Below are 27,566 nucleotides of genomic sequence, written 5' to 3'. Positions count from 1 at the left end.
GCGAGAAATTGCCAAGAAACTGAAGATTTCCTACAATGGTGTGTACTACTCCCTTCAGAGGACAGCACAAACAGGCTCTAACCAGAGTAGAAAGAGAAGTGGGAGGCCCCGCTGCACAACTGAGCAACAAGACAAGTACATGAGAGTCTCTAGTTTGATAAATAGACGCCTCACAGGTCCTCAACAGGCATCTTCATTAAATAGTACCCGCAAAACGCCATTGTCAATGTCTACAGTGAAGAGGCGACTCCGGGATGCTGGCCTTCAGGGCAGAGTGGCAAAGAAAAAGCCATATCTGAGACTGGCTAATAAAAGGAAAAGATTAATATGGGCAAAAGCACACCGACATTGGACAGAGGAAGATTGGAAAAAAGTGTTATGGACAGACGAATCGAAGTTTGAGGTGTTTGGATCACACAGAAGAACATTTGTGAGACGCAGAACAACTGAAATGATGCTGGAAGAGTGCCTGACGCCATCTGTCAAGCATGGTGGCGGTAATGTGATGGGCTGGGGTTGCTTTGGTGCTGGTAAAGTGGGAGATTTGTACAAGGTAAAAGGGATTTTGAATAAGGAAGGCTATCACTCCATTTTGCAACGCCATGCCATACCCTGTGGACAGCGCTTGATTGGAGCCAATTTCATCCTACAACAGGACAATGACCCAAAGCACACCTCCAAATTATGCAAGAACTATTTAGGGAAGAAGCAGGCAGCTGGTATTCTATCTGTAATGGAGTGGCCAGCGCAGTCATCAGATCTCAACCCCCAATTAGGCACATGGGGTACAGCCTCTATCCAAGCCAAGGCCTCAGAGGATGTTGTAAAGACTCTAGTAGTGTGACCATTGGCGACCGTCTGTTTAGCAAGGTACAGCATGACGTATTTCTAGCCCTTCTCCAGTAATCTCTTTCGGATCACCGTAAACTGGATTAGTTGTTTCCAAATAGCAAATGAGAAATCGGGATAAAAGGAGACACACTGGCTGTTGAAAAAGACATCCCCTTTCAATCTGACAGCTTGGAAAACAGCCTCCCTATCCCGGAAATACAGTAGACATGCAAAAAAAAAGGTCGTGGAGGACCAAAGTGAGCCGGAATTTGGTGGGCTCATTCAATAGTAAAGGCACGGGGAGAAAACTTTTGCATCAAGAATGTCCTTTAGACATCATTCCAAGAATGCCACAGGTCCCTCTGTTTTCTCAGGCACTCCAACAACGCGTACATTGTGTCGCCAAAGGCTCAACTGAAGCAACCTTTTGTCGTTATAAGTCAGCAATCTGAGTAGGTATAAGGCATAGAAAATCCTCCACATCAGAGATCCTGTACTCTGCCTCAGTGGTTCCTCCCCAAATTCTTTACAGGTCGTGTCGCCCTACTGACAAAATCTTGCCGTAGTTTATCAAGTTTAGTGACAGCCATAGACTGGCATGAATTGATGGCAGTCATTAATTCTGCAAACTTTATATCCAAGTGAGAGGAGGAAGCTGGTGGGTCCTTAGGAGAGAACTGATGTGGAGGGCTCATGGGCCCATCAAACAGTGAGGTTCGGGGGAGTCAGCCGGAGGTAGCGGCTGTGATCTATAATATTGCTCAAGTTTTTTGTCCGCTATGGCTTGAATTTTAGAGAGTACCGCAGAGGTAGCATTATCATCCAGGAGTGGAGATGAGAGGCACTCCATAGCAGATTCCTCATTAGAAAGGGCTCTTGAGCCCCCAACCAGGAACTTGCCGCTCCCCCTCCGCCAACCACCACCCATGGCAGAGTAGTAGGGTGTATGTCACATGCAGGCACTAAAACGGGACTTTAGGCCCCAAAAAAATAGAGATGTAATATATATTGTACTCTCTAAAACCGTGGTGCCGGAGGGTACCCCATTAATGAGCGCAAACGGAAGAGAGTGCAGTATATAGTACAGCATCGCAGCTCGGGTTGCCAGTGAATACAGCTCCGCCACCTACAACACAAATGCAGTTGTCCTCCCGGTCGCTGTACGGTCAAAAACTGACAACACCAGCACTCTGGGGCGAGAGACCCCACACTGCACGTCGTCCACAGCAGCTGCTGCACCCCACTCTGCTGCGGTCCAAAATGGCACAGACTACAGGAGCAGGGCGGTAGGGTACTCCAAGGCGGCAGGGCCGCGACTTTGCTGGGCTGTGGGACGATGGAGGCATCAGTCTGATAATTGACATGAGGAGCGGGAGGTGTTGTAGAACGATAGGGGGCATGGACGCCGAGCATTTGTGCAGGCTGCCCACGCATCCCGCCAGAGCTCTGCCAAGGAGGCTAAATATAGCAGCACTGGGCTAGCGGGCCCAAAATGTCCAGCGCAAACAGCCACCAGGGAATGGCCAGACATGTTACTAATCTTTCTCCGGTGAAGAAAAAAGTAGGATGGCAGCGTTTTACTTAGGATAATGGGTCATGGTGTTCAGGAGTTATTTGAAGCAGGTCTGCTCAGGCAGATATCTGGCCACGCCCCCTCCCCATGAACTGCTTAACCCCTTAAGGACGCAGCCTAGTTTGGGCCTTAAGGCTCAGAGGCCATTTTTCAAATCTGACATATTTCACTTTATGTGGTAATAACGTCGGAATGCTTAAACCTATCCAAGCGATTCTGAGATTGTTTTCTCGTGACACATTGGGCTTCATGTTCGTGGTAAAATTTGGTCGATATATTCAGTCTTTATTTGTGAAAAATTGCAAAATTTAGAGAAAATTTACAAAAAATAGCATTTTTCAGAATTTAAATGCATCTGCTTGAAAAACAGACAGTTATACCACCCAAAATAGTTACTAGTTCACATTTCCCATATGTCTACTTTAGATTGGCATCGTTTTTTGAACATTATTTTATTTTTCTTGGACGTTACAAGGCTTAGAACATAAACAGCAATTTCTCATATTCTTAAGAAAATTTCAAAAGCCTTTTTTTGAAGGTACCAGTTCAGTTCTGAAGTGGATTTGAGGGGCCTATGTATTAGAAACCCCCATAAAACACCCCATTTTAAAAACTAGACCCCTCAAAGTATTCAAAACAGCATATAGAAAGTTTTTTAACCCTTCAGGCATTTCACAGGAATTAAAGCAAAGTGGAAATGAAATTTTCAAATTTCATTTTTTCTGCTGAATTTCAATTTTATTCAATTTTTTTCGTGTAACACTGAAGGTTTTACCAGAGAAACACTACTAAATATGTATTGTCCAGATTCTGCAGTTTTTAGAAATGTCCCACATGTGGCTCTAGTGCGCTCGTGGACTAAAACACAAGCCCCAGCAGCAAAGAAGCACCTAGTGCATTTTGAGGCCTCTTTTTTATTAGAATATATTTTAGGCAGCATGCCAGATTTGAAGAGGCGTTGAGGTATCAAAACAATGGAAACCCACCAGAAGTGACCCCATTTTGGAAATTACACCCCTCAAGGAATTAATTTATGGTTTTTGTTATGATTTTGACCGCACAGTTTTTTCACAGCACCTATTTGAATTGGGCTGTGAAATGAAAAAAATGATATTTTTCCCAATAAGATGTCATTTTTGATCAAAATTTCTTATTTTCACAGGGAACAACATACCCCATTTTGTTGCCCAATTTGTCCTTAGTGCGGCAATACCCCATTTGTGGTGATAAACTGCCGTTTGGGCCCATGGGAGGGCTCAGACGGAAAGGAGCGCTATGTGTTTGTTGGAGTCCAGATTTTGCTGGATTGGTTTTCGGGTGCCATGTCGCATTTGCAGAGCCCCAGAGGTATCAAAGCAATGGAAACCCACCAGAAGTGACCCCATTTTGGAAACTACACCCCTCAAGGAATTCATTTATGGTTTTTGTTATCATTTTGACCGCACAGTTTTTTCACAGCACCTATTTGAATTGGGCTGTGAAATGAAAAAAAATGATATTTTTTCCAATAAGATGTCATTTTTGATCAAAATTTCTTATTTTCACAAGGAACAACATATCCAATTTTGTTGCCCAATTTGTCCTTAGTGCGGCAATACCCCATTCGTGGTGATAAACTGCCGTTTGGGCCCATGGGAGGGCTCAGAAGGAAAGGACCACCATTTGGCCTACTGGAGCTTTTCTGGTGCTAAGTCATGTATGCAGAAGCCCCTGAGGTACCAGTAGAGTTGAAACCCCCGAGAAGTGACCCCATTTTAAAAACTACACCCCTTAAGACATTCATCTAGAGGTGTTGTGAGCATTTTGACCCCACAGGTACTGTGTAAAAGATAATGCGCAGCAGATGGTGCAGTGTGAGATTTGCAATTTTATATATATATATGCCATTTCAGTGTCCAATATATTGTGCCCAGCATGCGCCACCGGAGATATACACCCCTTAAATTGTAATGTGGGTTCTCCTGGGTACGGCAATACCCTACATGTGGCTGTTATCAGCTGCCTGGGCATACGGCAGGGCTCAGAAGGGAAAAATGAGGGGGGTAAGCTGTGCGGAGTGCATCAGGGTAAATTAAAAATCAAGGGATGTATGATACATTTTAAAACAATCTTTTATACAGAGCCCTGGTTTTTCGGGCCACGTGTCACATTGGTATAATATGTCCTCCCTTATCCCCCTCTTATAGCAGACTCTGCACCTCTTTTGACTCTTTCCCTTTCCACCGGTTTGGGGAACTTCTCCTGGAAAGTGTTGCCCTGGTACGATGCGTGTGGCCTCGCTTCCAGAAGTACTGGGTGCCCCCCCCCTTCCTGGTCCCTAAAGATTAGATCTTGAAATTCCAGGAAAGTTCCCCTCTGGCCTGCACATCGACGTAGCACGTACGCATTGTACAAAGCCATCTGTATGATGTGCACGGCCAGCTTCTTATACCACACCGCATGGCATTGTAGGGCTTCAGGACTTGATTTGACAAGTCCATCCCTCCCATGTACCTATTGTAGTCCAGGATGCAGTCTGGTTTGGGGGTGGCATTTCCTTCATATATCCTAAACCTGTAGGTATACCCTGATGCACTCTCGCAGCTTATACATCTTCGCGCCATACCTTGGCCTCTTACCCGGCAGGTACTGGCGGAATTGAACCCTCCCTTTAAAATGTACCTGGGACTCATCAATAGAAATACACTTCTCGGGGGTGTATGTTTGGGAAAACAGGGCACTGGAACGGTCTAATAGGGGTCTCCGTTTATACAAACGGTCAAAACTGGGGTCATCTCGGGGTGGGCACAGCTCATTATCAGTATAATGTGAGAAGCGAAGTATTGCCTCATTTATTTATTTTTTTAGGTTCCAGTTCAGTTCTGAAGTTGCTTTGAGGGGCCCATATATTATAAACCCCTATCAAACACCCCATTTTAGAAACTAGACCCCTCAAAGTATTCACAACAGCATTTAGAAAGTTTATGAACCCTTTAGGTGTTTCACAGAAATTTAGAGCAAAGTAGAGGTGAAATTTACTTTTTTTTTTTTGTCAGAAAATCCTCTTTATACCATTTTTTTTCTATAACACAAAAGGATTTATCAGAGAAACGCAACTTAATACGTATTGCGCAGATTCTGCAGTTTAGAGAAATATCCCACATGTGGCCCTAGTGCGGTAATGGACTGAAGCACCGGCCTCTGAAGCAAAGGCGCACCTAGTGGATTTTGAGCCCTCTTTTTAATTAGGCACCATGTCCGGTTTGAAGAGGTCTTGTGGTGCCAAAACATTGGAAACCCCCCAAAAGTGACCCCATTTTGGAAACTAGACCCCTTGAGGAATCCATTGTAGTTTTCATGGGGTGCATGCGACTTTTTGATCAGTTTTTATTCTATTTTTAGGTGGCGTGGTGACTAATAAACAGCAATTCTACTATTGTTTTTTATTCAATTTTTTTTACAGCGTTCACCGTGCGCTATAAATGACTTATTCACTTTATTCTGCGGGGCGATACGATTACGGCGATACCAGATGTTTATAGTTTTTTTTATGTCTTATGGCGTTTGCACAATAAAATACGTTTTGTAAACAATCATTCACTTTTTGTGTTACCTTATTCTAAGAGCCATAACGTTTTTATTTTTCAATCAATAAAGCCGTGCGAGGACTTATTTTTTGCGTAACGAACTCTAGTTTTGATCAGTGCCATTTTTCGGTACATGCGACTTTTTGATCTCTTTTTATTCCATTTTTTGGGAGGTGAAGTGACCAAACAATTGTGATTGTGGTACGGTTTATTAATATTTTTTTTTTACGGCGTTCACCGTGCGGGATACATAACAAAATAATTTTGTAGTTCAGGCCGTTACGGACGTGGCGATACCAATTATGTATAGTTTATTTGTTTGTTTATATATTTTTATTAATAATAAAGGACTGATAAGGTAAAAAGTGGGACTTTTCCTTTTATTACTTTTAAAACTTTTATTTTCTTATTTTTACACATCTTTTTTTAACTTTTTTTTTACTTTATTACTTTGTCCCACTAGGGGACTAGAGGGCAGGAGGCCCTGATCGCTATTCTAATACACTGCACTACATGCGTAGTGCAGTGTATTAGAACTGTCAGCTACTCACTGACAGCAAGCATAGTGGGTCCTGACGTTGTCAGGACCCACTAGGCTTCCGTCTATGGCATAGCCGGACGCCATTGTTTGGTGTCCGGTTGCCATAGTCACCATCGCCGGCCGCTATCGCGTAGCAGGCCGGCGATGGCGGATTAACCCCTAAGAAGCCGCGATCGCTATTGAACGCGGCTTCTGAGGGGTTAATCGGCGGGGGAGCTCCGCGATCGGTCCCGGCACATTGAGCAGTGATAGTCTGCTGTCGGAAACAGCAGCTATCACAGCTCATGAACGCGCCCCGCGCGAACGGCGCCGTGTTTACTCCATGACCTACTATTAGGTCACTGAGCGCGAACGCTACAGTTAGCATGACCTAATAGTAGGTCATGGAGCGTTAAGGGGTTAAAGGGCCACGGCGCTCGTGCAAGTGCTGCTTCCCACTTCATTTTTTTCACTGCACTGCTCCATTGAAAAAGGACATATGTCTATCAAGTTCAACAAAGGGGTGGGAGAAAGGGAAGCAAAGAAACGAGTTCTACACATTGACATAGGAGCTGATATTTTTTCTTGCTAGGAAATTATCTGAGCCTTTTTTTAAAGCCATCTACTGTCCCTACTGTGACCAGCTCCTGCGTTAGGCTAATATGACACCAAATAAATGTATCGGTGTACGGACTCCAATAGAAATATATACACGAAAGAAGTAGAGAATAAAGCCAAGTATATATTAAAGATGGCACATTTTTATTAAATACACATATGAACAAATATATTAAAAAGGTACATGAATGGAGAGACTCTATACAATGTAAACACAAGTCTATAGGTTAACCAAGTATGTAATAAATGTTATGTTGTAATCCTTATATTAAGAATATATGAACTGGGAGGTGTATTGTCTTATATACCATTAGTTCCTTATATGCAGACTATTCATTTGTGGACATAATAGTCCGGAGGGTAAGTTCTACAACAGGAAAACTATAGTGTCATTGGTAATTCAGATAACCTTAACCATATCTGAAGTCTTGGAGGCCTAGATACCTGATGTTGAACACTGACGCGCGTTTTGCGATATCCGCTTCCTCACACCCCTTGTATTGTTTTAAACTAGAGAAATTGCTTTACAGATATTGCAGTGCTTTTTCTCCTTTTAGTCCTTGTGTAAATAAAAAAATAGCTAAACTTACATTTTCTTTGAAAAAAATGTAGAGTTTCATTTTCACGGCCTAATTCCAATAATTTCTGCAAAACAGCTGTAGGTCAAAATGCTCACTATACCCCTAGATAATTTCCTCAAGAGATGTAGTTTCCAAAATGGGGTCACTTGTGGGGGGGGGGGGGGGGTGTCCACTGTTTTATCCCCTCAGGGGCTTTGCAAATGGGACATGGCCTCTGCAAACTATTCCTGCTAAATTTGAGCTCCAAAAGCCAAATGGCGCTCTTTCCCTTCTAAACCCTGCCCTGTGTGCAAACAGCCGTTTAGGACCACATATGGGGTATTGTTTAACTCAGGACAAATTGCTTTACGAATATTGTGTGCTTTTCCTCCTTTTAATCATTTTGGAAATGAAAATAATTTGCTAACCAACATTTTCTTTGAAAAAAATTTAGATTTTCATTTTCACGGCCTACTTCCCATAATTTCTGCAAAAAACCTGTGGAGTCAAAATGCTCACTATACCCCTGGATAAATTCCTTGAGGGGTGTAGTTTCCTAAATGGGGGTCACTTTTGGGGTCTTTCCACTGTTTTGGCATCGTAAGAGCTCTTCAAACCTGACATGGTGCCTAAAATATATCCTAATAAAAAAAGGCCCAAAATCCTCTAGGTGCTCCTTTGCTGGTGTTTCAGTCCACTAGCATATCCACATGTGGGATATTTACTAAAACTGCAAAATCTGAGCAATAAATATTGAGTAGCGTTTCTCTGTTAAAATTTTGTGTTACGAAGATATGGATTAAAAATTAATTTCTGCAAAAAAAATAATGAAATGTGTAAATTTAACCTCTACATTGATGTAATTCTTGTGAAACGTTTAAGAAGCCTTCTAAAATCTGTTTTGAATACTTTGAGGGGTGCAGTTTTTAAAATGGGGTGACTAATTGGGGGTTTCTAACATATAAGGCCCTCAAAGCCAATTCACAACTGAACTGGCCCCTGTAAAAATAGCCTTTTGAAATTTTCTTGGATATGTCAGAAATGGCTGCTAAAATTCTAAGCCTTGTAACGTCCAAGAAAATTAAAAGTATGTTCAAGAAATGACAACATAAAGTAGACATATGGGGGATGTTACTTAGCAACTATTTTGTGTGGTATAACTGCCTGTCTTACAAGCAGATACATTGAAGTTTAGAAAAATGATAATTCTTTAAATTTTTCGCTATATTTTGGTGTTTTTCTCAATTAAATACTGAATGTATTGAGCAAATTTTGCCAGTAACATAAATTCCAATGTGTCACGAGAAAACACTCCAAGAATCGCTCGGATAGGTAAAAGCAATCCAAAGTTATTACCACATAAAGTAGAACATGTCCGATTTGAAAAATGAGGCGCTCTCAGGAAGGTCAAAACTGGCCACAGTGGGAAGGGGTTAACAACTATATGACCTGATTATAAAACAAAAAGTGAAGTGTTTCTACACGATTTTTTTCCCTCTAATTTAATTTTTTTTTTCTCCAATTATTAGGTTTTGATTGGAACTTGGTTTTTAAATGGGACTATATGACTCCAGAGCAAAGACGAGCACGGCAAGGAAACCCAGTAGCACCAATTAAGTAAGTATTTCTAATGACCTTATTTCCCCTTGTACATGTAGTGGATTTGTTGCGGATTTCCCCGTCAGAATATGCGGTGGGAAATCCGCGGCGGAAGACTGTTTCAGTCACGTGGATGAATTTTTTTTTTAAAAATACCCAAATTATGCTGTACATTTTTTTTTCACGAAAATCAGAGCATGCTGCAGATTTACAAATGTTTACTGTGGATTTCAACCTCTTCATTGTAGAAGAGATTAAATAAGCAGCAAAACTTGCACGTAAGTGTTGAAATGCTGCGGTTATGCTACAGAAAATCTGCAACAAATCCATTAGGTGTGTGGGACCCCTTATGCCTCATGCACACGGAAATGCTCTGTAATTTCTGTGCGGAAATCCCACAGAGTATTAAAGTAGCAGCAATATGTATGATATTTGAACAGATCTCATCTACTCACTGTGAAAAAAATAAATCTGCGAAAACTGACCTGCAGTGCAGATTCTCAATCTGCAGCATTTCAATCTGCAGCATGTCAATGCTGTGAAAATTCTGTATAGTTTACATCTTGTGTGCAGGAGCTCTTATATTAAAAATAAATCCACAGTTGATGAGTTTGCAGTTAAGTAAATATCCCTCCTTGAACATTTTTTATTTTTTTTTTTTTTTTATAAAGGTCAAGGTTTAAAGTTCCGTGCTGGTTCTTTTTCCCGTATATCTTTATAAAAATTTTTTTATGATACTACGCTTCATTATATTTGGTATACTCAATATACCAAAGAATGACTGGATGTCACTGTAAAACTGACAGGCAATTTATTAGGCCATGCTTCTGGCATAGTCATTGCAGGCCTGGGGGCCTTTGTTAGGCCCTTTGCTGCCATTACAAGCCATCGGCAGTCGCTATATTGTTTGCGGGTAACCGAGGGGGCCACCTCCCTCTGTCAAACCACTTAAATTCTGTGGTCACTATTTATCATGGCATTTAAGGGGTTTGAATGTCCGGGAATGGAAATTAAAGAAGTACTATGCTGATAATGCGGGAAGGGGTGCGCGGTGCTAATTAGCATCACAAACCGGATTACAATGAAAGGTAACTGTCACAATATGTGGGTATGTGGACCCACTGAGCCGTACCGCCGTAGCAGGATAGTAGCTGGCCAAACAGTGTAAGTCAATGTATAGATATAGTCCAAGCACAAGGGTACCTGTAGTAGTTCAGACCGTAATGGAGGCTCGGCACAGGTGGGACCTTGGCAGCAGTCACCAGGCGTGGTGTAACACAGCAGGCGTGACCAGGGGCACAACACAACTCCAACTTTCTAAGGCATAGGGACAAAGGTAGCACAGGATACAGGTAGCAGGACAGGGGAACACTGGGAACAGGATAACACTAAGTGACCATTTGCAGGACTGACACGGGTAAACACAACAACGCTCAGGCAATGAATGAAAGGGCAGAGCCCTTTCCATAGTTCAGGGTGATCATGGGCTAGCTACAGATTTTAGTCATGTGTGTGCACTGGCCCTTTAAGGCCGAGCGCGCGCACCCTACGGGAACCAGTGCAGTGATGCGGAAGTGAGTGCCGGCTTCTCTCAGGAAGGAGATGCAACCCAGCACTCTCTTGTCGGGAGCAGGTAATCACGACGGTCCGCGGCTGTGGACATTACAATATGCCCCCTCTTACGCCCCCTCTTCTTGGGACCAGAGCTAGAGTGGAACTTCTTAAAGAGGGTAGGAGAATTGAGATACTCTTCTGGCTCCCAGGACCAAACCCCTTCCAATCCACCAAATAAAAAGTTCTTCCTCCTACTTTTTTAAGTCCAGGATCTCCTTAACCTCAAACACATCAGATGAACCGCTGGGTGCCACTGCGGGACCACGAGTCTTACTATAGTGGTTCAGGACCACAGGCTTCAGGAGGGACACATGAAAGGAGTTGGGGATTCTGAGGGTAGGAGGCAGCCGAAGCTTATAGGAGATGGGGTGTATTTGTTGTAGTATCTCAAATGGTACGAGGAACCTGGGAGCAAACGTGTAGTAAGGCACCCTTAGACTGATATTCCTAGAGGACCGCCAGACTTTGGTACCCTATATGATGAAGAATAAATATTGGGATGCACTCCTCGATTTGTTGGTGTGGTGCTAGTAGGGTAGGGACGAAAATCCCACAATATAAGGAAAGATAACCCCAGCACACACACAAAGCACAAAGGAGATCAAGATGCAAAGTATATTTAAGTTTTATTGCAACTGCAACAAAAAATGGTAGTATTTTTAATAGTACGCGACTTGATGGGACGTTTCGGCCGAACCTTGGCCTTTGTCACTGTCGCTTATGCTGAGTGTCACTAGGTATGGGATGTCCGCCGGATCTGCCCTGTGTGTCTTTGGTACCCGGCAGATACTGAGGTGGCTCTCTTCTCCTAGTATCCGCCTTTCGCTTCATGCGATCGACTGCCTGCAGAATAGAGGACTGGTTTTGCTGCCATACCTGTAGAAAGTCCCCAAATGCAGAGTCAACTGCGGGTACCTGGGATGTAGCGGGAACAGGAAGAGGGATTCATGGATGTTGACCGTACACAATGTAAAAAGTTGTAGAAGCAGTGGACTCACTTGTGTGGTCGTTGTATGAGAACTCGGCCCAAGGAAGAAGCTGTATCCAGTCATCATGCCACGTGGAGATGAAGTGGCAAAGATAATTCTCCTAGATTTGGTTAATCCTCTAGACTTGGCCATTGGACTGGGGATGGTAGGCTGTCGGAAAGTCCAGCTTCACGTCTAGGAGTTTACAGAGGGCTCTCCAGAATTTTGAGGTGAACTGTACCCCCCGATCAGACACTATATGAAGGGGGCAGGCCATGCAAATTGAAGATGTGCTGGATGAAGAGCTTTGCAAGTTGAGGAGCAGAAGGTAGGCCGGTCAACGGGAAATGTGCCATCTTCGAGAACCACCAGACCGTATCGCATCCTGTTGAGGGAAGGTCTGTGACAAAGTCCATTGCTTTATGCTGCCAGGGAGCGTTGGGCAGATGCTGGAGTAGGCCAGCAGACTTGGAGTGAGCACCTTGGTTGGAAGCACACATTGTGCAGGAAGCGACAAAGTCCACAACATCTTTGGGCAGCGTGGGCCACCAGAAATGACGAGCAATCAGATCTTGCGTCTTACGAACCCCTGCGTGTTCGGCCAGTTTGGCGCTTCCCCCCCCTTTGAAGGACTCTCCTTTTGTCTGCCAACCGTACAAATGTCCTCCCTGAATGGATGACTCTAACTTGCAGAGAATTAGCGGAAATAATGCAGGACAGGTCTATGATACATTGAGGGGACTCCACAGTGTTTCAAATGACCTAGACAGGGCATCAGACCTCACATTTTTGTCAGCGGGATGGTAGTGGAGCACAAACTAGAACCGGGTCAAGAACAGCGACCACCTGGCTTGACGGGGGTTCAGCCGTTGAGCCGACTAGAGATATGTAAGGTTCTTGTGGTCGGTGTATATCGGGATGAGGTGGGCTGCGCCTTCTAGCAGATGTTTCCACTCCAGAGCCAATTTAATGTCAGTAACTCCCGATCCCCAATAGAGTAATTGCGTTCTGCAGAGGAAAAAAGTCTTGAGTAATAGCCATAGATCACTGCCTTTTCTTTGAGGCCCCTCTGGAACAGAAGTGCACCTGCACCAACAGAGGAAGCGTCCACCTCCGAGAACTGTTGAGAAATGTCAGGATGATGGAGGATTGAGGCTGAGATAAATGCATTCTTGAGGCTATTAAATGCAGTTTCTGCCTCTGGAGTCCACACCTTGGCATTCACACCCTTCTTCGTAAGGGTAGAGATGGGAGCTGTCAATGATGAGAAGTTTGGGATAAACTGACGGTAGAAGTTGGCGAATCCCAAAAAAACACTGTATGGACCGCAGGCCCTGAGGATGTGGCCATTCCAGGACGGACTTTACTTTCTCAGGATCCATCTTGAGACCTTGATCCGAGATGATGTAGCCCAGGAAGGGCAGAGAGTTTATTTTTAATTCTATAGACTCACTTCTCCAGCTTGGCATACAGACGATTCTCACTTAAACGCAGCAGAACTTTACGAGCATGCCTCTGATGAGTCGTCTGATCTGGAGAGAAAATCGGAATATCATCGCGATAGACCACAACACAGAAATAGACCAGATCTTGGAAGATATCATTGACTGATTCCTGGAAGACCGCGGGAGTGTTACACAGCCTGAAGGGCATCACCAGGTATTCATAGTGCCCGTCTCTAGTGTTAAACGATGTCTTCCACTCGTCGCCTTGGCAGATTCAGATCAAATTGTAAGCCCCACGCAAGTCTAATTTAGAAAAAATCCTTGTTCCTCGCATGCGGTCAAATAGTTCGGAAATTAATGGCAACGGATATTTGTTCTTGACAGAGATTTGTTTGAGACCACTGTAGTTCATGCAAGGCCGAAGAGATCCGTCTTTTTCTTGACAAAGAAGAACCCGGCCTCAGGGGAGGAAGATGTTGTATGAGACCCCTCTCCAGACTCTCCTTGATATAGGCGTCTCTCAGCTGGAAGATGCTGCCCGTCACTCACTTTTCCATGGCCACGGCCGTCGGGGGGGGGGGGGGCCGGGGCAGGTAAGCACAGACGGTCCGCGGCTGTGGACATTACAGTAACATTTACTCTGTTTATAAGGCTAGAGGCAGGTAACCGGATCACACCATTTACCATAGTTGATGGGGACATCTCCCCCCCCACCTTCACAGTAAATTCAGCACGTGACCTAGCATGCCCACAAAGCACTCTGATAGAAATCAATAGGTTTACAGTATGTGTTTTTGCTTCCTGAAAATAAAGAATGAACAATTTATTGACCATTCTGCCTGGAAATTAGAAATTAGAAAAATGTAAAATTGAATATTTTAATGATTGACTGCAATACACGTATGCCAATATAGTTTTTACAAATTAATGCTATTGTCATTTCCCTTTCTAATCCTGGTTGTGTCTTGGTCTGCAGAAGAGACATTCACTGACATATCGAATGAAAAAAAAAAAAGTACAATTATTATTGTTACTATCTTTTTTTTATTTTTATAAAACTTTCTTCTGTCCATTTGTAGAACTCCAATGATTGCTGGAGGGCTGTTTGTGATGGACAAATCCTACTTTGAAGAACTGGGGAAATATGATATGATGATGGATGTTTGGGGTGGGGAAAATTTAGGTATGTATAAATAGCGGACCTCCTTAAAGCATTCTTTCTTTTGCTGTATAAACATGAGCAGTATTTCATTATCCGTGTAATATATTGTGGAATGGTGTAAATAGAAAATATCTAAGGGCCTGTTTATGTTTATCGTGTACGTTGAGAAAGCCCCCAGCATACATGCTTAACGTGTCCATAAGGCTCTATCATCAGACGGAGGCCAAAAGTGTCTATTTTGGCCTCCCTTCTAGACGGTATACTGCAATAAAAGGCATGGAATAGCTTAGTACACTTTTTAATCTTACAGAGTCCAATAATATTACACGTTCAATATATACTATAATAGAAAAAACTTAGGCATGCGTTAAACACATATGTTCTGCAGCTTTTCCCGGCGTATACGTCAAACATAAGCCTAAAATATTTTTTGTTATTGGAATGCCTTTTATTTATAAGCTGTGTTAGGCTGCGTTGTGGCTTCCGTTCTAGCGTATCCTTCAGAGGACCACAAGAACTGAAGTTAACGTTCCCGTCAAAAAACCCATTGATTTCAATGGGTTTTATTTTTGCATCAGTTGTGCTCAGTTAGGCTGCGTTCACATCTGCGTCAGGGCTCCGGTCTGGCGTTCCGTTTGATTTTTCCGTCAGAACGGAGCCCTGACTGAAACAAACGGAAACCGTAGGTGCAAATGGTCTCCGTTGTGCAAGGGTTCCATCGTTTTGGTACGGTATTGCTTCCGCAAAACGACTGAACCCTTGCACGACGGAAACCTATGGTTTGTTTGTTTGTTTCAGACAGGGCTTCGTTCTGACTGATCGATCCATCGGAACGCCAGTGCCGAGCCCTGACGCAGATGTCAACGTTGCCTTAGGCACCGTTCTGTCAGGTTTTAGTTTTGTTGAAGGAAGAAATACCATAGTCTGACCCTCTATTATTTTCATCAAAAATGACAAAAAAAAACGGAAAGCTCCTTTCCGTCAGGTTTCCAACATTTAAGTCAATGGATGACTGATACAAACTGATATACCATCCTTTTGTATCAATTATGCATTACGTTTGATGGATGGATGGATAGATAGATAGATAGATAGATAGATAGATGATAGATAGATAGATAGTGTTTTTGAAGCAGTCTGATTGTTTGTTTAACATTGACTTGACTGCCACCTTGACGAATATGTCCAATATCGGAGTTCTCATTACAATTTTGAGCTCATTGTGTTTTTATTTTATGACATACTGTGTAGGACAAAACGGTCCAAGTCTGATGTACATAATATGACATTGTCCGTGAAAGAGGACAGGGGGTTTTTTTTTTTTTTTGTTTTTTTTTTTTAAACTTGTAGTTGCATACTTTTAAAAAAATGACCTCTAGTTTTCTTTCAAACTGAATATCATTCCCTACGTTAAGCGAATTTTAGGCTCTTTGGACTGATTATAGAAATTCCTTTCTTTCTGCAAGTTTGGCTCCTCAACTGAAAACTCTTATTCTTGGTGTCTTGTGTGCTGTGATACCTCCAAAAAATCTAATCTATTTTCCCAAGTTTCTCCTGCTGTCTTGGCCTCATTGCAAATCCGCTATCACTCAATTTTCCCATGATTCCATTATAAGAATATATAAACTGTAAATCCCAGTGTCCCATTCCGTTCAATTGTAGTTGTATAACCTATCAGAGCCTGATAGAACGATTAAAATATATCTTTATTGATTAGTAATGCTAAAACAGGCTCATTAGCTAATAACCTAAACCGCCATAAGCAGGTGGTCAGAGAGGGGAGGTGAGTCTTATGGTATAGGGAAATGCATCCTCCCGCAGACTAGTCTCGCCTACTTATATAATATTGCTCTGAGCAACTGTCACAGAATTGATATACCAACACGTTTCAGTTCCCCCTATGTGGGATACCTCATCAGGGGTTACAATATCGTTTAGCCGGTTAGCACTGTCTTTGTGCTATAGTGATCTCCCGGTGTGTGCACAACTCTGATGTATTGGGCGCACACGAGGCATGGAGTTGCCGGATATTTAAAGACTAAAACCCTCCTACCAGGTGACTGGCAGCGCACCAATCCGCCAAATTACTGAGCGTCATCATGACATCCCGGATGATGCCAAATCCGGGTTTAAATAGCAAATCATGGTTTCTTTACGACCAAGCGTCTGTAGTACCCTGGGGAGCTCCAGGCGGTTTGTACACAACACATGATGTCAAAATAGCATTGGAAACAAATGATGCAAACTATTTATTCAGCCCTTGACACTGGAAATGTACGGCTTTAATAAAACAGAGTGATGTAATGTGCTCTCTACCTTCACTAACACATCAGGAAAATAGTGTGATCGTAAGGGAACAAATCTTAGTCCCTGGACCGCACTAAAATATAAATCATATAGGGAACAGAAAAATACATCGTCCAAGAAAAAGTGGGAGGAATTGCTATAGGGTGTAAATGGTGTAAATACTATAGGGTGTAAACTCTTCATTGCCTATCCCAAATAGGGAGTATGGTCAAACACCTTGATGGATTATAAGAAGAATTTATATGAAATTTGTTCATTTAGACCAGATGGATTAATAGTCTGCATATGAAAAATCAATTGCGCGTCTTTCTGCAAGATTCTCTTATCCAGATTTCCACCTCACTGATCTAATTTGCTCAATCCCTTGAGGGTCATCACATCCCCTCTGTGTCATTCCCACACATGACATGACACTGGTGTGTCGTCTTTTCTCCTGACATCTCCAATGTGATCACGAATTCTACTGAATTCTCTACTGGTCTTCCCAACGTATTGTAGCTCACATAGCCATGTGATCAAATAAACAATACCCTTTGTTTTGCAATTGATGTATGACCTATTGTCAAAGGTCTCACCAGTACTATTACTTTTGAAATTCTTACTACACAAAATGGAGTAGCAGGCTCTACAAGATCCACATCTGAAAGTACCTTTAAGTCCACTGTTTAATCAAGTGGTAGTCTTTGTCTGTACATTGAGAGAACTATGTACCAAATGATCACTGATGTTGCGTCCCCTCCTCTATGTGATCGAGGGAGATTCCCCTACAAGACCACCTATATCAGGGTCCACTCTCAATATACCCCAGTATCGTTTTTGGGATTTCCCTGATCTCACCATTTGCCGAGTCATAGGTCCCTATGACCCGGATACAGTCATCAGGTTTTTTTCAATTTTATATTAAGCAAATAATTTCTATTTCGTCCAAGGGCATTTTGGTACGCCATCTTAAGGACCCCCTGAGGATAACCCCTCCGCTTGAATCTATCCCTCAGTTCCCTTGCCGAGGTCTTGAAATCAGATATGGTGCAGCAGCAGCAACATGCCCTGAGGTATTGGCCATTGGGTCTACTTCGCCTCAGAGCCATCTGGTGCCAACTTTTCCATCGTAGCAAACTGTTGAATAACTCCTGTGTCAGTTTTCGAGATGCTAAAGATTTTCATGGATTTCAGACGTGAAAAAAAGCCCCAACTCGTTGATATTGAGAGTGACCACAAATTCTTTTGAATTCCTCTCTAGTTCCTGTTAGGATCAAAACATTATCTATGAATCTGATCCACAGAGGATAGAAGACGTCCATTTATCCATTCTATCACTGAAGACAACCTTTTTCCCATGGAAAGCCCAGGTACAGGTTGGCATAGGTAGGAGCACATGGACTCCCCATCGCCACGATTTTTAAGGGATTGAGCAAATTAGATCATCGGTGAGAGGTGGAAATCTGGATAAGAGAATCTTGCATAAAGAAGTGCAATGGATTTTGCATATGCAGACTATTAATCCATCTGGTCTAAATGAACAAATCTCATATAAGTGCTTCTTATCCTTTGCTGTGTATGACCATAGTCCCCGGTTGAGATAGGCGTTGAAGAGTTTGCACCCTATAATATTTACACCATCTACACCCTATAGCAATTCCTCCCCCTTTTTCTTGGACGATGTATTTTTCTGTTCCTTATATGATTTACACTTTAGTGCGGTCCGGGGACTATGATTTGTTCCCTTACGTTCAAACTATTCTCCCGATGTGTTAGAGTGATGTAATGTGCTCCTTACCTTCCCTGTTTTATTAATGTCGAACATCGCCCGTGTCAAGGGCTGAATGAATCGTTTGTATCCAATGCTATGCTGACATGGTGTGTTGTTTACAAACCGCCTGGAGCTCCCCAGGTTACTATAAGACGCTCTGTCGTCAAGAAACCAGGATTGGCTATTAAAACAGAGGCTTGGAGTCATCCGGGACGTCATGATGATGCTCTGTATGCGGATTGGTGCGCTGACAGAATGACGTCACTTGGTAGCAGTGCTTTTAGTCTTTAAATATCCGACGTCCCCATGGCGCGTGTGCGCCCAATACATTAGAGTCGTGCACATGCTGGGAGATCACTATAGCACAAAGACGGTGCTAACCAGCTAAATGATTTTGTAACCCCTGTTGATGTATCCCACAGTATAGGGGGAGCTGAAACGCGTAGGGATATCAATTCTGTGACCGGTGCTCAGAGTAATATTATATAAGTAGGTGAGACTCTAGTCTGCGGGTGGATTCATTTCCCTATACCCGAAGACTCCTGTCCCCTCTCTGACCTACTGCTATACCTGTTTAGGTTATTGGCTAATGAGCCTGTTTTAATATTACTAATGAATAAGTATATAGTTTAATCATTCTATCAGGCTCTGATACGTTATAAGAATATGTAGCTCGATCTGTCAACCAGTGTAAAATCACAGGGACAAAGGTTTAGATGAGCCTGAGCAGTATTATGTTTTGTAGTAATAAGAAAAGGAAAAATACTTCTAAACAAATCAGCAGGAAAAGATAACGTTATAATGAGGGGTGTGGAGATGAACATGACGACATGTTATATTTGTATTGAAGAGCTGGAGTTTTATTGTATTTACAAAAAGTGGCATTTATTTCTGTAGCATTTCACCTACTACGACAATTGGGCCAATATATGCATATGGCGAACTGAACTGTGTGACTATAAGATATGAGCACCTATGCAGAAAATCACACACAAACTATTTTACACAAAATATATAATTTTTTATTAGAAGACCATACTGTTAAAGCAATACATAAACGGACACATTACCCACAGCGATGGATCCCCACGCAGTGTGGGGACTCCGCGCAATGGCAGGGAGCAATATGTGCCGCCAAGCTCACCAAAGTAAAAACTTGCTATCTCAGGCATCAAGTCAGACTGATGACCTCAAAGAAAGGACTTAATCAGAAAACTGAAATCATCAGAACAGATTCTATGTATTCTCAAGAACTGTCCTGTAGGTATACTATTAATCAGATAGGATGGGCGGGAGGAGTCAGCATGCGGAAGTGCATTCACTGACGTGGATTTCTTCTACATATCCATTGTTATTTGTCCATCGTTAGTCACATGGAATTGTACATCAAAGAAATCCATCTTAGTTCTTCCATACTTGTTCGTTAACTTAATATTCATTGAGTTGTTGTTCAAAGTTTCGATAAATTAATTCAATTCTTTAGATGCCCCCCAAATTAGGATCGACCTCCGACATGTATAGAAAGTATCTTGTTGCTTCTAAGCCATCAGTTTGACGTATATCGATGTGTATAGTGATTCCACATCACAAGTGCCGATAGTCATATCTAGTTCCAAATAAATATCATTCATCTTGCGTAAAATATCGATCGTATCCTTCAGGTAAAATGGAAGAGTTTCAACCTGGACAGTGTGGGGATCCATCGCTGTGGGTAATGTGTCCGTTTATGTATTGTTTTAAGTGTATGGTCTTCTAATAAAGAATTATATATTTTGTGTAAAATTGTTTTGTGTGTGATTTTCACGGATCCCTCAATAGACTCAAGTATATGAGGGATCCATAAAATGGGTGCGACTCCGGCATGAAATACTGCCATTTTTAACGTCCGTGTTTGAACTCGTTCATGTGACTCAGGCCTTACAGGGGGGGGGGGGGTGAGGCTGAGCAGCCTCTTACAGTTATGTAAGTATGTGCTAATTTATAATCTTATTTTTCATCTCAATATTAGAAATTTCATTCCGTGTGTGGCAATGTGGCGGAAGTCTGGAAATAATCCCCTGCAGTAGGGTAGGCCACGTGTTTCGGAAACAACATCCATACACGTTTCCTGGTGGGAGTGGAACAGTTTTCGCCAGGTAAGGATCCCTGCCAATAATTTTCCAGAACTAAAAAAAAAAAATCCCCCTCCCTTATTATTCTCCTTTCATTTTGTTCTGTCTCATATTGCAATCAAAACTTAGAAATATTTATATAAATAATTCTACTTAACGTGTCCAAGGAGATAAGGGTTTTTCCCCTTCTCACAAAGCTGTGTATGGCTGTAAGACAACTGGCTGATGATGGAGCTTTCCCTCACTGTGCGGTCTACAATTGGAAGCTCAAGTAAGCTCCACCCCTTGGCTAAGCCCAACCCCCAGCTGTCAGGCAGACAAAATTTGGAAATTCTCAGAAGGAAATTAATACTAACAAGGTTGCTACAAGACTGTTTGCTGCAGGAAAATGACTGCGAAACACTGTCTGCAATTTATCTCTTTACCGGATTCAGCAAAAAAAAAAAAAAAATTTTTTTTTTGCTTAGTTGTGTCATACAATTTTCCAATATACATTCTATATTCATTCCTTATGATTTTCAAAATTTGTCTTTTGTTTTTCAATAGGAACATTGATTGTTCCTCTAGTAGGACATAACAGAGTACAAGCAGGCCCAGCACCCGACTCGCCCCTCCCCCCCCCACCCCAATGATCACATAATAAAATAAAGGTGAATAAATAAAAAAAAAAAAAATTATTATGCTCTTCTTCCCCCACGACTCTTCTAAGGCTCTCGCATCAGGCTGCGGCGCATACAAGGTCCTGATGCCGGGAAGCGTCAGGACCTTGCATGTGACGCAGCATCTTGACACTGGACTTGTGTGCTGTCTGCCAGTATCGCTTGTAACGTCCTGGCGGTGGTCGCGTCAGGATCTTGTGTGTACCTTTGCTGCATGCCTCTATTGCTTGTAACATCCTGGAGCTACTTGCGTCGGTACCTTGTATGCGCCGCAAACTGATGCTGAAGTTCGGAGCAGAAAGCTAAAACTGGCTTAAACGCTAATCTTAATAAATCGGCCCCTCAGTTTTTCACAATTCCTGACCTTTAATACTAGTACACATTCCCTCTCTTAGGTCAGTTAGGATCACTACGATATTTCAAGAACATGAAATGTCAGAATAATACTGGAGACAATTATTTATTTCAGTTTTTATTTGTTTGATCACATGTCCAGTGCCCAATAGTTAACACTTTTTTTTATAGCTTGGATGATTGTAGCAAATAATGTCATAGGCTAATTTACATCATTTTAGTTAGTTGGAGGTGTACCTGAGGCATTACAGTATATTAAGACCTACTGTCTAGGCCTACTTGCCTCCTTGCTTGACATCATGGGAAAATTAAAAGAAATCAGCCAAGATGTCAGAAAAAGAATTGTGGACCCCCACAAGTATAGTAACCATAATATGCAAGTTTAAACACCATGGGACCACGCAGCCATGATACAGTTCAGGAAGGCGGCACGTTCTGTCTCCTTGAGATGAACGTACTTTGGTGCGAAAATGCAAGTTAATCCAAGAACAACCGCAAATTACATTAAGATGCTGGAGGAAACTGGTACAAAATTATCTATATAAATAAAAATGTGTCCCAAATAGACATGACCTGAAAGGCCGCTTAGCAAGGAAGAAGCCACTACTCCAAAACTTTTATTTTAAAAAACAGATTACAGTTTGCAACTGCAGATGTAGACAAAGATCTTACTGTTAATAGAAATGCCCTCCTGTCTGATGAAAGAAAAATTGACCTGTTTGTCCACAACGACTGTTATGTATGGAGGATAAAGGAGGAGGCTGGCAAGCCAAAGAACACCATCCCACCCGTGAAACAAGTGGCAGCATCATGTTGTGGGGATGCTTTTCTGCAGGAGGGACTGGTTCACTTCACAAAATAGATGGCATTATGAGGAAGTAAAATTATGTGGAGATATCAAAGCAACATCTCAAGACTTCATCCAGGAAGGTAAAAGCTTGGACAAAAATGAGTCTTCCAAATGGACAATGAACCCAAGCATACTTCTAAAGTTGTGGCAAAATGTCTTAAGGACATCAAAGTGACGGTAATGAAGTGGCCATCACGAAGCCCTGACCTCAATCCCATAGGAAATTTATAGGCAGGACTGAAAAAGTGTGTGCAAGCAAGGAGGCCTACAAACCTGACTCGGTTACACCAGTTCTGTCAGGGGGAATGGGTTAAAATTCCAGGAATTTATTGCGAGTAGCTTGAGGACAGCTACCCAAAATGTTTGACCCATGTTAGACAATTTAAAGGTAATGCTACCAAATGCTATTCACTTGTATTTAAATTTCTGAGAAGCTGGTAATGTGATTGAAAGAAATAAAAGTTTAAAAAAATATAATTGTCTCTAGTTATTATGATGGTCTCTATTATTCTGAAATTTCACCTTCTTAAAATATCCTAGTGATCCTAACTGACCTAAGAGAGGGAATATGTACTAGGATTAAATGTCCGGAATTGTGAAAAACTGAGTTTTAATGAATGTGGCTAAGCTGTATGTAAACTTATGCCTTTAACTCTATTTTTCGAAAGAAGACACATGGCACATTGTGAAATTTCCACCCAGCACTTTACACTCGTGGATGCCTTCATGCAATTTTGCATCAAAGCGTAATGTTGTGTAAAAATTGCATACAAGTTCATGTTTGAGGCTAAAAGTCTGACCCAAGCACAGCCTGAGATGCACAACACCTCCTAAAAATATAATTTCAGGTTGTGCAGAGTTTATACATGCCACTTGTGCCTACGTCTATATGTACATATCTTCACTAATTCACCAAGACTGAAGACACTGAAAATCTCTGCAATCCAGATGCCAGCAAACATCCGAGTCCGACTCGACAAATAGCTTGATTAGGCTAAGGGGTTAATTTGATGTGTACCTGCTCATCTTCTCACTACTGTAGTAGGAAAACAAAGACCCCTCTTATTGTGACAATCAGAACGCACATAACCTCACTGATTTGATAATAGTGGGTGGTGACATGAAGGAAAGTTCCTTTTTACCTTTATGGGGTCACTGGAAGGTTGTACGGGGAGATTGATGGCAGTAAAGGCCCTTTTACACTGGCCAATTATCGTGCAAACGCTCGTTCGTAGAACACTCGTTGCGGAGGATTGCCCTGTGTAAACAGGGCCGCGATCAGCAGATGAATGCTTATCTGCAAATCGTATAGTTTTAGCTACCTTAAATAATATTGTCGGCAGCACATCTCCCTGTGTAAACGGGGAGACGTGCTGCCAACAAGATGATAATGGGAACGAGCGATCAGCGTAACAATCGCTTGTCCCTATACTGGCTCCTTGTGAAAGGAGCAAACGAGCACCGATCAATGAGCTGTCTCGTTGATCGGCGCTCGTTTACACGGCCCATGACTGGCCGTGTAAGAGGACATTAACAGACTGTGATCTTTCTTCCTGCTCGCACTTGCAGCTTATCCCCCCTTCCAACCCCCTCGGTTACAGAGACCCAAAATCAAAGTCACATTTTTTTAGTCTCCTCCCTGAATTGGAGTTCTGCGCCCTGAGCCTGGTATCCTTTAAAAGCTTAGGGTTTTAATATTATACCAATATCTAAGATTTAGCCTTTATGTTCTAGATGCAACATGAGTTTAAGGTTATGATGCATCACATACATCCTTGGTAGTGAAAGTCTGGTTTATTTTAGAGCCAGGGATTACTAGGTACACTTCAGAGCAGAAATACATATATTTTTTATATAAAAGGTTATTCCCAACCATCATACCATAAATGTCTGATAGATATGGGTCCTGCACCTATCTCTAGAATTCATCTGCGAGGAGAATGAATGGAGAGGTCGCTGTGCGTGGCTCTCTAGTCATTCCTACGGGAGTTAAGGAAACAGCTAAGCTTCTGTAACTGCCATAGGAGTGAATGGAGCGTGATCACCTTTCCATTCATTCTCCACCTAGATGCGGCGACCGGTGGCTGCCTCACCAGTCGGCACAGGGGCGTTATCTTACAGATGTAGCCTGTGAAATGTCTTAGTGGGATGACCAAAACATTGTGGTATAACATTTATAATTATTAAAATACCCAATATTTGTTTGTAATAAGCAGGTTTACAATGTGTGTTGTCTTGTTGCGCCGTGACCTGTGCAAGACTTCTCTTAAGGGGTTTGTCATTTAAATTATATTGTATTTTTGACTTATCCTTTACCTCTCATTCAAAATATATATTTCATAGCTGGAAGGGGTTTTCCTTTTTGACATTTTATGGTATATTCACACCTATTGGGAAAACCGGGACTGTTGCTCCACCTAGTCTATGGGAATTACGTAAAGAGTTGAACATGCTTGCTCAAATTCAAAAAAGGCTGCCTGCCGGCAGAAATAAGCCCTGTTTTCCAACCATTATTAAAGAGTAAAAATAAAAAAGTCTTTATTCAATTAGCAACAAGGACAGACTACATGAAATTTAAAAGTTAATGTCCATTTCTGACAGCAATTAGCACAGTGCCAGACGTAAGAGCTCTGTCTAGAAAGGGTTAAGTACCACAACCACAGAGCGCTACATGCAGTTAGTTATTAGTTAGATTCAAAGGTGTCAATAGGACAATTATTAAAATAAAGGTAGAAGCCCCCCCGACAGGTTTCGCTACGATGTAGCGTCCTCAGGGGTATCGGGGCCAATGAACATGCTTGCTCGACTCTTTCCGTTACTACCATAGACTTGCAAGAGGCAGGACAGTCTCTTTTAAAAAGTACCTAAATCTTTCCGGTGATTTTTCTGAATTAGGCTGTCTTATGTGTGTATGTGAGGAAAAATGCTATAACTAGTCATTATGTGACGTGTATATGGCCCTTATCAGCAGTTTTCTCACTCAGCGGGCACTATCTCTAATAGGGTTGTCACAATACCAGAATTTGGACTTCAATATATATACTTTGTGTAGTATTGTGATTCTTGATACCAAAACTATACTTTGCCAACAATAATAATAGAAAAAAGTTCTTCCATTTTCTGATGAGGCACGTGATGTGATGAATTTTGAACCTCCATGTGCCTCACATTAATAGTAATTAACCCCATTGTTTCTCACAGTCATAATGGACAACATTGGGTTAACATGTGAGGTACATGATGGGGTTAATTACTATTCATGTGAGGCACATGGAGGTACTAAATTCATAACACCTCGTGCCTCACATTAATACGTGAAAAAGCAGTTCTTCTTTTATTTTTTACAGTGTACACATCATAAATGACGCTATAAATTTGTTGTGCTGGTTCTTACGGTCGCGATTATACCGAATATGTGTATGTTTTATGTATTGAGACTTTTATTTTAATGTTTATTTAAAAAAGTGTGTATTTAAAAAAAAAAAATTATATTTAACATTACTTTAATTTTTTTATTTTTTTTTAAACTTTAACCCCTTCCCGCCGCAGCCCTTTTTCAGATTTTCATTTTCGTTTTTTCCTCCCCACCTTCCAAAAGCCATAACTTCTTTATTTTTCCGTCGATAGTCCTATGAGGGCTTGATTTTTGCGGGACGAGTTGTAGTTTTTCCTAGCACCATTTATTTTGCCATATAATGTACTAGGAAACGGGGAAAAAATTATTTGTGTCGTAGAAAGTGAAAAAAACTGCGATTCCTCCATGGTTTTTTGCGTGCCGTTTTTACGGAATTCACTGTGCAATTAAAACATGTTAACTTTATTGTGTGGGTCAATACGATTATGGCGATAACAAATATATATAGTTTTTTTCTATATTTTACTACTTTTGCAAGTAAAAACCTAAGTGTAAAAAAGAAAATTTAATTTATTTTGTGTCGCCAAATTCTGAGAGCCATAATTTTTTTTATTTTTCCGTCGATTAAGTGGTATGAGGGTTTATATTTTGTGGGGTAAGCTGTAGTTTTTAATACCATTTTGGTCTACATGCAACGTTTTGATCACTTTTTATTTCTTTTTTTGTGGGACATTTGGTGACCAAAAAATAGAGATTCTAGCGTTTACAATTTATTTATTTTTTTACAGCGTTCACCGTGCAGGTTAAATAATGATATATTGTAATAGTTCAGACTTTTACGGACGCGGCAATACCAATTGTTTGTTTATTTATTTTACTATGCTCTGGGGGTAAAATGGAAAAAAACGGGTTTTCTGAACTATTAGATTTTCATTTTTTTTCTTTTTTTACATAAAAAAAACCTAATTTTTACTTTTTTTTTTTTTATTGGTCCCTCTACCCGACTTTGGCGTATGATTACGTCAAATTTCGGGAAGGGGTTACATTAGCCTGTGTACTGATAGTAAACAGGCAGTTGTTAGGACATACTTCAGTATTCCCTAACAGGAAATATGGTCAGACAGCCCTGGGGTCCTTCAATGGACCCTGGACTATCTGCCCATATATGCTATGTCCCTCGATCTCCTCACAGGGATTTCCTGTGATGTTATCCAAGGGGCATCCCCTTCTCATTTTCACCTTGAATGCTGCGGTTAGCTGTGATCGCAGCATTCAAGGGAATAGCGGCGGAGATGAGAGTGGGGATGCGGCTATGTATTATAGCCATTGCCTCGCTCCTGACAGCAAGTGTGCGCGTGGTCAGCATGAGGTGATTTGCAGTGTGCCCGCCATGTTCTCTGGCTTATTAGTGCAGCTTCGGCACATTACATATTGCTGACTGCGAGCGCACACTTGGGGGGGGGGGGGGGGCAATGGCCTTATTACACAGCCGCAGCCACGTTCTGACTATATTCATGTATTGCAATACTAAGCTGTGCGGTCGCACAACTTAGTATCGAAATACATGAATTGATATTGATATATGAATTGGTATTGAACAGTTTCAGGGTGCACAGCATCGAAATAGTATTGATATTTCGATGCATCGTGCAACCCTAATCTCCAATTTTCAGTTTTTCCTTAAGGCCACTCCAAATGGGGAAGAGACTAACTGCTATCATGTC

The 27,566-nt window shown here is 41.8% G+C and overlaps 1 protein-coding gene across 1 annotated transcript in view; it reads left to right on the top strand.

The window, feature by feature from the left end:
* GALNT2 (polypeptide N-acetylgalactosaminyltransferase 2) overlaps nucleotides 1–27,566 on the top strand; it is a 166,169-nt gene that overhangs the window by 118,369 nt on the left and 20,234 nt on the right. The window contains exons 9-11 of the mRNA XM_075862599.1: nucleotides 9,198–9,285; nucleotides 14,374–14,477; nucleotides 20,522–20,648. Of these exons, the coding sequence (XP_075718714.1) occupies nucleotides 9,198–9,285; nucleotides 14,374–14,477; nucleotides 20,522–20,648 (319 nt within the window). The remainder of the gene's footprint in view (nucleotides 1–9,197; nucleotides 9,286–14,373; nucleotides 14,478–20,521; nucleotides 20,649–27,566) is intronic.

Source organism: Rhinoderma darwinii, chromosome 4, assembly GCF_050947455.1.
Source record: "Rhinoderma darwinii isolate aRhiDar2 chromosome 4, aRhiDar2.hap1, whole genome shotgun sequence".
NCBI classification, from domain to species: Eukaryota; Metazoa; Chordata; class Amphibia; order Anura; family Rhinodermatidae; genus Rhinoderma; species Rhinoderma darwinii.
Note: the sequence above shows the minus strand (reverse complement) of the source record. Positions and strands in the feature narration are given on the sequence as shown.